At 45.8% G+C, this 13,739-nt stretch overlaps 1 protein-coding gene across 11 annotated transcripts in view; it reads right to left on the reverse strand.

Annotated features, from left to right (window-relative positions):
- The window catches only part of Arnt2 (aryl hydrocarbon receptor nuclear translocator 2), a 161,807-nt gene that overhangs the window by 107,186 nt on the left and 40,882 nt on the right, over nt 1–13,739 (reverse strand). For all 11 annotated transcript variants that reach the window (XR_015667084.1, NM_012781.4, XM_087629815.1 and 8 more), the window contains 1 exon segment: nt 8,971–9,085. Coding sequence is in view for 10 of the 11 variants with exons in the window: in NM_012781.4 (NP_036913.3) it covers nt 8,971–9,085 (115 nt within the window). In the remaining variant the exon portion in view is untranslated.

Below are 13,739 nucleotides of genomic sequence, written 5' to 3' on the forward strand. Positions count from 1 at the left end.
TGTTACAAAGAGATCTTAAAGATTGTGATTAAAGATTGTCAGTGTTACATTGACTAACTCAAACTTATTTATAATTAAGAAAAAAATCAAACAGGTAGAGATTGTTACAGGATTTAAAAAGGATTGATGAGGTTTTAAAACTTGTGAGAGCATTACAGCTTGTTTGCTTATCCAACTGCCATTTCAAGATAGATTTAGAGGATTATTTTTATACAATTTGTTTACGTCCTGGCGATTGTGAGTTTTCATTTTGTGAGCTTGCTTATAATTTTAGAGAGCCCATAAAGTGATATCATTAAAATTTTTACTAAAGAATGGCTAATAGCCTTATATTATGTAATTTTGTCGCTTCTTCAATGTAAGAAGTTAGAACTTTAAATCTTTAAGTGTATATAGAAATTTTTACTACAAACTTTTGCTCTCTAAATGAGCTTTAATATTTGGGGAGCAGCTGTTAGACTACTCCAGAAAAGAGTATTTAAAACTAATTTTAAGCTACTAAGGATATGTTAGTTGGCTAAGTACCTCACCTTACCAGAGGACTTAGGTCTTTGTTTGTTATCCTCATTGGAGATAAAGCTTCAGTTGTGTTAATACAGAATTGTAGGCTAGAGTCATGGAAGTATTTTAAAAAGCCAAACAACAGTTAATTGGTTATTACAAAATACTGATATTTGGCCTATTACATATACAAATTTTTCAAGCAAAATTGATAATTTTACTCTTTACATGTTTTTGTATTTCCTGTATATTTGTGCATACAACCCATAGGAAATGCGCTTACTGTATTTATAGGTGGTTCATCTAATGAAAAGGCTACATGTATGATTGGATCACTTGTTTATTCTCTTGAGTTTCTGCTGCTTCAGCACAGATTATTAAATTCCTGGCTTTAGCCACTGTTTTTATAATGTTAAAAAAATCAAGCTTTCAATTCACATACTGATAGCCAATGTGTGGCTTGTGGTTTACGATTGATTTCAATTACTTAATGCTTTATTAGAGACAAGTTTTCTACATGAAATCAGTGAGTGATTTCAGCGTAAATTGTCTGACAACTCACTGTCCTTTCAGTGCTCTGGCTCAGACAACTAAACAAAACCATAGACCCAGCTCTTTGAAAATGGTAATGGAGTTGATAACACACCCTCTTGAAAAGAGGAAGACTCCATTTACTTACTTTCAACTCCCAGCCTCACCCTACCGGCTCAGGGATTTCTAGTGCGACTAAATCTGGACAATATTTATAGGATTTGGCATCTCTAATTAATGCTTATGTTTAGGTAAATAAAGCTGGTGAGGGGCTGGAGAGATGGCTTAGTGGTTAAGAGCACTAAGTACTGTTCCTTTATAGGCCATTTAAGAACTCAAATTAGATTGCCTAGACCCCTTAGCAAGGGAGGACAATGATACCAGACAGATTATAGGCCTTACATAGGAACAGTTAGTAAAAAAATCTCATTCTTTATATATCCAAAACAGTAATGCTGGAGACAATAATTTGGTATAAAAGTAAATTTATAAATACAAGTGCTCAGTGTCCTCAATTTAATCCTCAAGGACTTATCTTAATAAATAATATTTTAACAATATTTTAATAAATAAAAAGGGGAGTTATCCCTGTATGCTAAAATATGCTCCTTTTATTTCAATTTTAAAATTTGGATGCCAAGGAACACTGAGTTTATGGCACCCTACAACTAGGCATACTTCTGCCAAGGTGAAATAGAAAGATCCACATATTGGCATGATCCTGTTCAGATATTTTATATGGGGAAGAGGGAATCTTTGTGTTTTTTCTACAGGATGCTACAGGAGTGTGCCAGCTGCCCGAGTGGCTGGTGAGACTTGCTGATCCTGGGAGCATGAAGATTCAGCTCTCCTGGTTCGGGTCCCTGGAGTCATTCCTGTGTCCTTGGAGGAATATGGAGGATTCCCACTCATCTTTTGTCATCACAGAAATTCTGGCGTTGCTGCAGTCATTGTGTCCCGTCCCACCACGGCCTGCGCTCCGACCCTCTGTGCACTGTTGCTTGGTGGAAGCTGCTGTGGACTAGGGAACTCTGCCCTGGTTTTGCAGATCTCAGACATGGTCCCATTGCCTGCTGGTTGTTCCAGAGAAGAATGGCTGATCCTGAACTGTCCTGGGAAAGACCTTGTTATTTTCGCTGCTATTGTAGCAGCCATTTACCGCTGCAGCCATTGTGTCTGCAGTGTCTGGAGCTACCCTCCCCCAATCTATTGTTAAGCAAGCACAGTGGGTGAACTTTCTGGAGTAGTTGCTAACAATTGGGAATTCTAAATTTTATTACAGGAGAGGCTTGACTAGGTCCTTGGTGGTATGGCCATAGCAGCTGAGGAGAACCAGATGAGGTGCCCACTACTTATTGGGAGAGGCACAATCTCTTATATTAATGCCATCTGGCTCCTACTCCATCGCCCCTGGGCTCAAGTAAGAGGAATGAGAAGATGATCCAATGTAGCTTTCCTCAGTGACGGGCAACTTCCTCTGACCCTTGACCAATCTAGACATGGAGCCTTGAGGGCGACAAGGTGGTCCTATGACAGAGAGGCTGGGGTTTGAGAGGTCGATCCTAAGACAGAGGTGGCTACACCCCGTTTAAACGTGCGGGCCGGTCAAATGCTCCTCTGCCCAGTTTCTCCCCCAATAACACACACGTATAGCCCAGAACGGTGTGTTACAGCATAAGTTCATTCCTAGCCATTGGGGTGCAGTCCTAACTGCAAGAGTGGCTTGCCATGGCCGAGCTGGGCACTCTGTGAGGCATGTCTGATCTCTCTCAGACCACTACTTCCACCTAATGGTTTTTTTTTTTAAAGAAAAATGGGGGAGATGCACGGAGCCATATTGGATTTGGGCCTAGCCGCTTTTTGACTGCATGGTTCAAAGTGACTCTGGGCTGTTTGGCCACAGAGACTCACCCCGAAGATGACTGCCATAAATCTTAAGATTGTTGGATAAAGCCTCTCCCATGAATTTACGGCACAGGAGTATAACATTCAAGGGATGCCTCAGCTCGAGCAGATACCAGTTATCTCCTCAGTCAACACCCAGTGTCTCCACCACCTGACCTCATCGCCTGACTTCTTTGCCTCCAGCTATCACTGACTATACCCTCATCTCCCCCTCCTTCATATTTCACAAAGGTCACTCCCCCTACCTGAAAGCCTTAAAAGCTGCAATGTTCATCCCAATAAACGAGACCTTGACAACAGAACTTTTGCTTGGTCTCCTTCTTCTCTTCACCCCCATTTTGGCCCACAGGTAGAAAGCCTCTTCGGGACCCTGAATAACTGGGTCCCCGCTGGCGGGGACACTGCAGTAGCTCCAGGGACCTAGGAACTAGTATCAGATGTGACAAAATGAAGGGAGCATGGGCAGCTTTTGCGTGTCTTTGTTCTGGACTGAATACAGTGCAGCCTGGTTTGACATGCCCAGGATTCCATGATGGGATCCTTACCCACTTGGATCCTTGGCCCTCAAAAGCCAACTGTCCCCACAACAGAATGGCAGTTGTGATGAAAGAAATAGCTCTGTACAAAGGGAAAAGGCCATGGGAAGGAAGAAGGAAAAGACAAGAACACATGATGTCAGCAGGGAGATTCTCCTCAGCTTGGCTTCGGAAGTCCAGCACTGGCCAGAGCTGTCCACAGGACGAATGGAGCTGAGTGTGGGAATCTAAATAAAGAAAGCTCATTAACATCCTGTATAATTACTAAGCTATTATCTCACCTTCCAGGAAATTACATGTGGGAAATAACCACCAAAAATGTTTAACTGAGGCCAGTTGCATTTTGCAGAGCTACACTGCCACCTAGTGCTTACAAAGGGAAATATCACCTCTGCCTATATTAAAAGCCCATGTTTTCAAAATTCCAAATAATTTGTGCATGGATTTATCGAAACCATAAATGAGTGCAGTACTCACAGTTATCTATAAAATTCCATTCAGTTCAATTTACTATCAAATTTTCTATAACACTGAGGGCGGGGGAGCTCTTGCACTCTTGGGCTTGCCTGTGGAGATACAGGACAACTGAGAGATGAGGCTCTCTCCTCCTACCCGTGGATCTGGTTATGTAACTTAGGTCATCAGGCATGGTGGTAGCAAGTGCCTGTACCACTGAGCCATCTCCAAGGCTGTTGATAGGATTATGATAATCAAGCTCCTACAAAACACAATTACTCAATGGCCCTCACTCCAGGCCTAAAGATCAATGAGATGTTGGAGTGACTACGGACAGGTATACGTGGACTTCAGGACTTCAGTGCTGAATTACTCTCAAGCAAATCAGGATGGTTGGTCACCCTCATTTTAACAGAGTTTTCTTTACCAATACCCTACAGAACAGATAAATAGGAACTGAGTGATGTACTGAAGGGTTTCGGTTTGGCCCGGTGAGGTTTGGATCAGGCCAGAAGCAGGTAAAAGAAAAAGATGGTCTGGAACCTGAGCCTACTGGAGTCTATCGAAAACTTGGAGCCATGATACGTGTATGAAAAATTAAAAGTCAAGAAACTAGCATTCCTACCTGTGAACATGTGCAATCATACACATGTAACATGGAGAGAAACTATACCCAACACCTCTGAGTGTGCATTCAATCATACATATGGAGAAGAACAGTATAAACACACACACACACACACACACACACACACACATACACACACACACACACACACACACACACATACACACACACACACACACACACACACACACACACGGGGTTGTGTTCAGGTCCCTGCCACCATGTTAACCAGCTTTAAATACGACTATGATAAACTGGAGCTTGTTTCTTCTGCTATGAGAAGTATAACACGTAAATCATCTTTTGTTTTATGGATTTTATGTTTCTCTATTATTCTGAAATATCTGGATAATAAGATAAATCAAAACGTGACTTTAAGTCCTATTGTATTCACTCTAAAAAAGAAAAACAAAACAAACCTCGGCACAGTGAACCAGTGAGTCTCAGACAGTGGGCTAACACACAGTTGATCCTAGTTCGCGGATGCTAGTTGTCAGGGAGCCTGAACAAGAAGCTCGGATAGGCATTTGCAAGCCTGACTTAAGTGAGAAAGAAGTGAGGGGAGTCTCCCAAGCAGTGCTGTTTAAGAATGACAGAGTGCAGCATCAAATTTGAGTTTGCACAAAGCATTCACTTTTCAAGTTTGCTCAGCAGTGGCTACGTAGGAGCACTCCTGTCCTGGCCACAGCTCCCTAGAACAGAGCAGTGGCAACATGTCCGAAAACATTTCCACTTCAGAGCCTGGCTCTGCTGGTTGACATTGCACAGTTAAAGCCAGGAACGCTCGCTTACAGAGACATCCCCGCCCCCTCCCTCTCTCTCTCTCTCTCTCTCTCTCTCTCTCTCTCTCTCTCTCTCACTCACCCCACCCTTCTTTCTTTCTCTTGCCTTTAATTTTTAAGCAGGGTCACACTATGTAGCCCAGGCTGGTCTTGAACTCCGGAGTCTCCTGACTCCATCTACCGAGTGCTGGGATTTTCCCCTCAATGATGGTGTTTTAGAAGCTCAGTCCCGGATACAAGGCAGTGGCAGGAACTGATACATTCCTGACCATCACCATCTGCAGCCTCCACCCCACCCGGATGGCAAGCTTCAGCTTCTCATCACTGCCACTTCTCCATGAGGTTAAAATCACTGCTTGTGCCCGTTTGTCCCGTGGGAGTCTCCCTGTCTTGCTGAGCTTGGGGAGGTCACGACAAGAATGTATGTCAGGTAACTTGCTTCAGCTCATTTCTCCCACACATGTGGAGCTACTTTGCAAAGAATCTAAAGCTTCTGAACCTTCACCCCTCGTCCCAGTTGCCAGCAGGAGAGCAGCACCCTGCTGAGATGCTCAGAGTGAAGTGGGAAGAAAGCCCAGCCAGGAAGGACTCACAGCACTAAGTCAGGCACACATCCAGGAGGACCCCAAGTCCTCAAGAGGCAGTGTGGCCAGCTCTGCGAGGCTGTGAAGCACTAGCGAGGGGTGGGTGACTGTCCTGAGCACTTGGAACACTTGGCTCTGTGAGAATGACTGTCAGGTGAGAGAGGGGAGACTGAAAAGGTGGGTAGGGCACACCAGTGCTGGTTTTTCTCCCTCATACCCCATCTTCTTCCGCGTCCCTCCTGTGAGTCTCTTCAAAGCACGTCTCCCAATGTTAACAGAAGGAACAGTTGGAGACACCATGCTGGTGACAGTGACAGCAAACAACAGTCAACGCCAGCCATAAGCGCAAGGCCCTGATGGAGCTATCAGCCTTTTGATGCCAATGTGAGAATTTCATGAAAAGATGTAAAAAATGCCAGAGGTAAAAAAGCCCCAAGACTCACTAGGGAAACAGGTTTGCAAAAGAGGTGGTTCCCTTCTTAACCCTGGGTGAGTCTCTAAGTCATGGGGTTTGATTCCCATCGTCTGACAGGAGGAAAAGACAGGCAGCACACAGGTTCCGAGGAAGATGACCAAGGCTTCCTGGCGAAGATCCAACTCACTGATCTGCCTCCAGAGAGCCTCAGTCTCACCTTGTGGCAGGGTGTCAGAGGCCACTGCCCGCCTACCTTCAACTCCGTTTCCTTCTTGATAAGGTGCTTCCTCTTCTTCAGCTGTATGTGGAACCGAACCCAAGCCCAAGTGCCAGCCTGCCCAGGGCACACACTAGCTTCTAGTGCCCTGGTGGACATGGTATTGTCTGTCTCTCTCTCTGTGTCTGTCTGTCTGTGTGTGTGTGTGTGTGTGTGTGTGTGTGTGTGTGTGTGTGTGTGTGTGTGTGTGTGTGAGGGTTGGTTTGATTGAGATGCTATGTTCCCCACAGTCTCATACATTTGAACACTTGGTCCCCAGTTGGTGGCCATTTTTGAGTAGGCTTAGGAGGTATGGCCATGTGTTACCAGGGGCAGCTTTGAGGTTTCAAGGGCCACATGCCATTCTCAGTCCACTCTCTGCTTCTTGTTTGCAGTTTAAGAAGTGAGCTCTCGGGTTGGGGATTTGGCTCAGTGGTAGAGCACTTGCCTAGCAAGCGCAAGGCCCTGGGTTCGGTCCCCAGTTCCAAAAAAAAAAAAAAAAAAAAAAAAAGATGTGAGCTCTCTGCTGCTCTTGTGGCAATGTCTGTCCACTGTCATAATTTCCCAGCATGGTGATGATGGACTCTCACCCCTCAAATAGACCCGTTGTTCTCTAAGTTGCCTTGCTCACGGCGTATCACAGCAATAGAACAGGAACTAAAACTACAGGACAGGACAGCTGTGGGGAATTCTTCAGATATGGAACTGAGTCCTAGATCAAATTATCTTAAGTGCAATGCAGAAAGCAGGAACTGTACTCCAGGATTGGGTCAGGACCCTGCAGGCCAAGTTGGAAAACTGCTGGGGTGCACACTAGCCCAAACCATGAGGAAGCAGGCTCACAGATGACCTCACCCCAGCACAAGGAAGGCCCATGGGTCCTCAGCATGGGTTGGGGCAAAGCATTTTTGCCTAGGCTTGAACCAACATAGGGTATTCATTGCAGAGCCTAGTCTGGTATCTTCTAGAAACAGACAAGGGCGAACAATGGGGTTTCTCTTTAAAGAATGTGAGTTAAGGGAGTAACATTTGAAATATTTTGGATTTTTTAAATTGAAAAAAAATAGATGTTTTACCACTATATACATTCTTTTGGCAATCCAGAGTGCAGAATTTGTCCACAGTTAGCGAGAACAATGGCTCAGATACCAGGCAGCTGTGCAGGCAGCCCAGAAGCAAGCCGCAGCCTTTACCCGGCAGGCAGGTATTTGTGGCACCCACTGAGGGGACCCAGCAGCAGCAGCAGAGCACTGACTTCTTCAGAGAGTGCACAGGACTCACCAGCCGGCTGAGACTGTCAGCCCTAGGCCTCCGTACAGTAACCATACACCGTCCAGGATCCTTTCCAGAGACACCAGTACACAAAGCAGTCTGAGCTTACCATAAGATGGCATCATAATAGTGTGCTGCTGCATCCTGTCCCCACTCCCTGTCCCCACTCCACTCCAGACCCTGGTGTGCACCGGTCTCCTTGCCTTTGTGCCTTTTTAAGAATCAGAAGGTTTGGAAGAGGCTCTTGGGATTAAAATGCTGGACCTTTTCAACATGGGTGGAGCCTGCAGTCTTGGGACTATGGAAGGTGTTCTGTTCTCACTGGATAGCTGCAGCCGTGGGCAGACTGTGTGCTCAGAACGTGAGCAACCTCCTGGGATTGCTCCTTTTATTTATTAACTACTTCACTGAAAATGAGGGGGGAAAAGGACCAATGGGAAACAGGGTTGAGTAATATACCGAGCTGGAAGATATCAGTTATGCCTTCCTGAAGGACTCTGGTTGGTTTGATCTGGGGTCCTGAGTGTAGATGCTGATACCATTCACCACAAGAAGGTGCCAGGTTTGGGTTCATCGGCTCAAAACTGGTCTGCGACCTATCAGGTCCAGTATAGTGGGCAATACTTATTCACTTTATTGCCTGAGCAGCGTTGAACACATCTGGCTGGCCTTCAGGTGCTGAGTCCTGTTAAAAAGAATTCCTGCATATTCCTAGGGAAGATGAGCACTGGAGGGAAGGTTAGAGGGCCCCAGTTTACATTTACAGTCCCTGGGGCTGGATCTGCCAAATGAGGCTGGAATGTTCAAGCAGTTAAGAGGGGACTCCTCCCTTTGGGGAGTCAGCACAAGCGAGGCCCAGCAGGATCCCACTGCCGGCAGGCAACGTAACTGCAAGGGCAAGCAAACAGAAACCCCCAGCTGGGTGCCAGGAAACCGAGCACTCAGAAGCAAATCATGTGCATATTTAGGAATCTTGCAAAATCTAAACAGGATGCAAACTGCTGAGCTTTTACTCTCCTGGAGGGGGAAAAACAATTCTTTTCTAACAGGTCAAGAGCATTGCTCAACTTTTACTAAGTTCCTGAAAATGCTAGGTCTGCTTACCCGGATCGCCGCTTTCCTCCTCGGGCAGGCATGGCCCCTGCCATTCTCACCTGTCCCGTGGCCGCCATGGGGGCAACAGGCAAGGTCACAGATCCAGGTATGTCTGAAGCCATTTCTGGAAGTCAACAGAAACAAGAAATGTTGTTAAGGACAGAAAAGAAATTAGTAACAAGCAAGGAAACTATCAAACTATCACAGTGCCCTGAGAAAGCCCACCTGGGAGGCAGCCCAAGGACCTGGAGCAGTGGACTGCCAGTCACTTAACTGGGCCAGCCCTGGGCTGTCTGGGCTTTCCAATCTTCCACCTCTGGGCAGTAGTTAGAAACATGAGTACAGCCTTGAAGCAGTTAAGGGACTCAGGTGTCCTTGTCGCCTGGCTGCAGGTGGGCTGTCTAGGTAGAGGGGAAAGCCTGAGAAACAGCTACAACTGGCACCAACCATAGTGCCCAGGATTAAGTTAAGTCTCTAAAGTAATTGGCCTGTAGCAGTACCCACTGACCTCCACCTTTGCTTCCATACCCAGCCTAGTCCACCACCCTCCGTGTTGCCTCAGAAACCCTGGCTCCCTGCAAGATCCCATACATTCTGGGGCATCAAGAGGTTCTCATTTAGGCCTCATAAGGTCGCCTCAGGCTGAGGCTCCCAGGTATCTCTAGACAAGATTTTCCAGGAACAAATACTAATTTAAAGGAAGAGAATGTTGGGCAACAGATGGGACTAAATTTTTTTCCCTATTCTACATTGTTTCTAATAAGTCAGACATTTCTGGAATCTCTTTTAACAGCCTTGATTTCAAATCAATCCACCCTGTCAAAAAGTTTCTTTTTGCCCCTTCTAGGCTGTCAGCGCCCTGTACTGCTCCATTCCCTGTCAAGATAAACCCAGTTGGTGAAGCTGGAGGTGCAGTGGGTACACCAGCAATCCTGGAAAGCAGAAACCAAGCTTGGTGAAGAGCTGTACTAGAAAACACAGGAAGCTGGTGACAGGGAAGATGACCAGGAAGTGGAGGCTTACCTTCGTGAAGATTGAGGGCTTGAGCCTACTGTCTTGTCTGTCTCCTCAGTGGGAAAAATGTGTAGAGATTATCTACCCGCTGTGACCCTAACTCTGTAAAGGCAACATCAGACTCTGCCCTTGCCAGTCAGACCAGGAGCCTTTTCCAAGCTGCCTGGCCCTTGCCTCTGTCCCAGCCTTTGTGGACCTGGTTTTTGGCCCTTGAGCATGGTCCCCTGTTCAGCACTGTCCCCAGAGCACAGGTTCTCTCTTTTTTACCTCACATACAAAGCAAATTCACCGACCTGGACTAGAGGAAGAGAGGCCTTTTCTGCTACACCCTTAAGCTCAATAGCTGTTGCTACAGCTTTTAAAATGACTCAGATTTCAAACATGATTTAGCATTTGCTCCTCCACAGGAAAAGGGAGCCTGTCTGGTTTGTAAGATTTATGTTTATAATGTCCTTTCTCCCTGTGAGCACAGCTTAGCTAAGGAATTACTCAGAGTGTGAACAATGTTTACATGGTGCTCCGCACAGGACCATCTCTAACACATGCTTCATATTTTTGAGTTTCTCTGCTGTATCTGAAGAAAGCAAGCTTTCTTTGGTGTTTGCATTACCAAGAAGAGGAGGAGGAGGAAGAGGAGGAGAAGGAGGAGAGTGAGGAAGAAGGGGAAGAAGAGAAAAAAAGAAGGAAAGAAAGAAAGGAAGGAAGGAAGGAAGGAAGGAAGGAAGGAAGAAAGGAAGAAAGGAAAGAAAGAAGAAAGAAAGAAAAGCTAACTCTTGGAGCAGCTTCGCAAATGCTGCTCACTGTCCTGCTGCTGTGTTCATTCTTCTTGGCTCAGTCCTTTCTGGGGCCTTACTGGGCTCAGCAGTCTATAAAGATGCTTCAGTGGGACAGCTGGGATACAGTGTGCATGGAGCTACTCTAAGGACAGAAGGAATGGCCACTGAGGCCACCACTGCACCTTTTCTGAGAGTTATCACTGTTTTTTCCTATAGAAACTAGGAAGTTATATGACAGCTATCCCATAGGCTAAACAACACATTTGAGCCATTCCACTCAAAATTCTTGAAATCCGCTAATACTGAAAAATCTAAAATCAGCCCCTCCGTTTGTTATGTTCACAAGGCTTTGAGGACTGTCATGGTCTTGAGTGCACACATTGGGAAGTACATGGGAACAGCCCTCACTTGGGCCTTTACTGGGTTTGTGACTGTGAGGTAGCATTGCCAGTGCTGCCCTGACAAGCCACTTACAGCCTGCTTCAGATAAGATATATATGTTTCTGAAATCATGTCTGATGCTTACAGCTTCTGTTGAGTTCCAAAGCTGGGGGCCAGGGCTGTCTAGAGCAGACAAAGTGAACCAACCGGTGGGACGCAAGATTCTAAAGCAAGGTCTCCAGAGTCATGATCCCTTACAAGTTCCCAGGATAAAGGGCTCCAGGGGAAACGTGCTAGGGAAAGCTGAGCATCGATCTCCTTTATTAAACTGTCAATGCCCATTGCACACACACTGAGGAATTCTAGGTGAAGAAGTTACTTTCACTTTGATTAACCCAGTAGATAATAAATGCCTAGGATTCTGGAGACTTAGCGTTTATTGCCTGCTATGCTAGTGCTCCATGCAACATTAGTTTCAGCACTTTAAAGCCAACAACCTCAAGGCCTGTGAGTAAAGGAAACATCAGAGTAAAATTGATCTTGACCGTCATTTGCAAACCTTGAAAGGTCCTCTGCTTTCCTGGGCCAGTCACTTCCAGCTCAGAGCGGGAGGAATGTGGCACTGGTATAGCAAAATGATAACCACTGAAGGTTATTTTAGGAAAACAAAAGTGCCAATTGTGACCCAAATTGCAGAAAGTAAAAGTTCTCTCAGGGGGACAAGACAGAGGGGGGGATAATTTTGAAGATCCATTCCTATCTCCAGACAGATAAAGGGACACAAGGCAAAGACAATGAGGTGGCTTTGCACAAATGTTGTGTTGGCCAATGCATGCCCATCCTATGCAGCAATCACCCAAGGATTGATCCCTCCCTCCCTCCCTCTCTCTCTCCCTCTTTATTCTCCCCTCTGCTCTGTTCTGCTCTCTAGCTCCTCCCATTTTTGTAACGATGGCCTACAAGAGGCTAAGAGGAAGACCAAATGGTTTTGCAGTCCAACAGTTCCAAATAGCTGCTCAAATAGGTGTGAACTACCAGAGTGACCAGGCCACTATTGGTCATGGTACTACAGATGAAATACTCGAAATGCTTATCTTGTCAAGTCGTTTTTTAAAATTAGGAACAATGTATGTAAAGAGCCTAACACAATGTGTGGGAAAAGAAACATTCAAAGAACAACTAAAGTCGTGAACTCTGAGATGGTAAACAGCTTAGCTTGGTGCCTGGATTTACATGGGATGAGGTGCTGGATTAAGACAGGTATTCTGTGTGACGTCAGAGGAAATGTGCTCCCGTGTCTACTTCTCACAATTTAATTAAGGAAAAATTCTGTTTATCCAGTGTCATCATGTTAGTAACCGAAACACAGGTCTAGATATTAAATAAACCAATGGAAGATGTAGTCCTGAGGCTAGCATTCGTGTTAAAGGTTAAGTGTTTTCAATGTTGTTTTTAGGAGGTATCTTTAATAGATTCTCACAAGATAGAAGGCAGCTCTCTCTCCTCTGCCTTGCACACCCATGTGATCTGCTGGCACCTCCACCAGAAAGGTTTGCCTGCTTCTCCAACTGCCAGTTGTTTCCTTTAACTGATGAATGAGCAGGCAAAGAGTCCAGGATCCTTCCAGAAGATGGTCTGAGCCAGGGCACGGTACCAAATACAGCCAAGATGCCCAAACAACCATCAGTGGAGTCACCCCATGGGACAATCTTAACTTCATTCTGAGATAGGGAAAAGGGACATTGGTGACGGCACTGTTTGGAAAGAAGTCACCCCTCAGAGCCAGGGAGACAGTGCAGCCACTGCTGAACTCTGCAACTGCGGTCCATGAAGACCACCTTTCTAGAAGACAGTGCAGCAGCATGAATGGAGATACTAAAGTAACTGGGACCCACACGAAAGTCTTAGCACTGGGAAGGTGTGTGGTGCCTGGTATGTGGTAGTAGTGGTGGTGATAGTGGTGATGATGGTGATGGTGTATGGTGGTGATAGTGATGGCGGTGATGGTGGTGGTGGTAATGGTGTGGTGGTGGTGGTGATGGTATGTACCTGACTTTTTACATGGGTAGTTCTGGGGATCTGAACTCAGGCTCCCATGCTTGCATAGCAAATACTTTAGCTACTGAGCCATCCCCCATTGCTGTGTGCTATTTTAATATTAGTTTAATGATGTGTTAATTGAATGTCACAAACAATAGCATATTTTAAAACTTTCATGAGGAACACACAATAGGACTGTATAGTCAGTGAACTTGAACAATGCATGCATAAGACAGAGGGAGAGGAAGGCAGCCTTTTCTACCAGGCATGTCCAGTGATGAACAATGACAGAATCTTGCTCAAGGTTTGCATTGAATATTGTCTTCCTGGAACCCTGCCACCTTCCTGTCATGAACTTGACTTCCATCCACCCATGAAGTAGCAACAAAGGCATCCCTTGTTGCAGACAGGAGAACTCAGCAGGGAGAGGTGGGTGCCAGGCCACAGAGCTAGTGAATGGCAGAGCCTGCTTAGGTTTTAGCCATTCAGTATAGCGCTGTTGTCCTCAGGGTGCCCAGGCCGAAGTGGGGTGCTCTGACAGCACCACCCTTGCTACTCCAAGAGATG

This window comes from Rattus norvegicus, chromosome 1 (assembly GCF_021556685.1).
Source record: "Rattus norvegicus strain SHRSP/BbbUtx chromosome 1, alternate assembly SHRSP_T2T, whole genome shotgun sequence".
Taxonomy (NCBI): domain Eukaryota; kingdom Metazoa; phylum Chordata; class Mammalia; order Rodentia; family Muridae; genus Rattus; species Rattus norvegicus.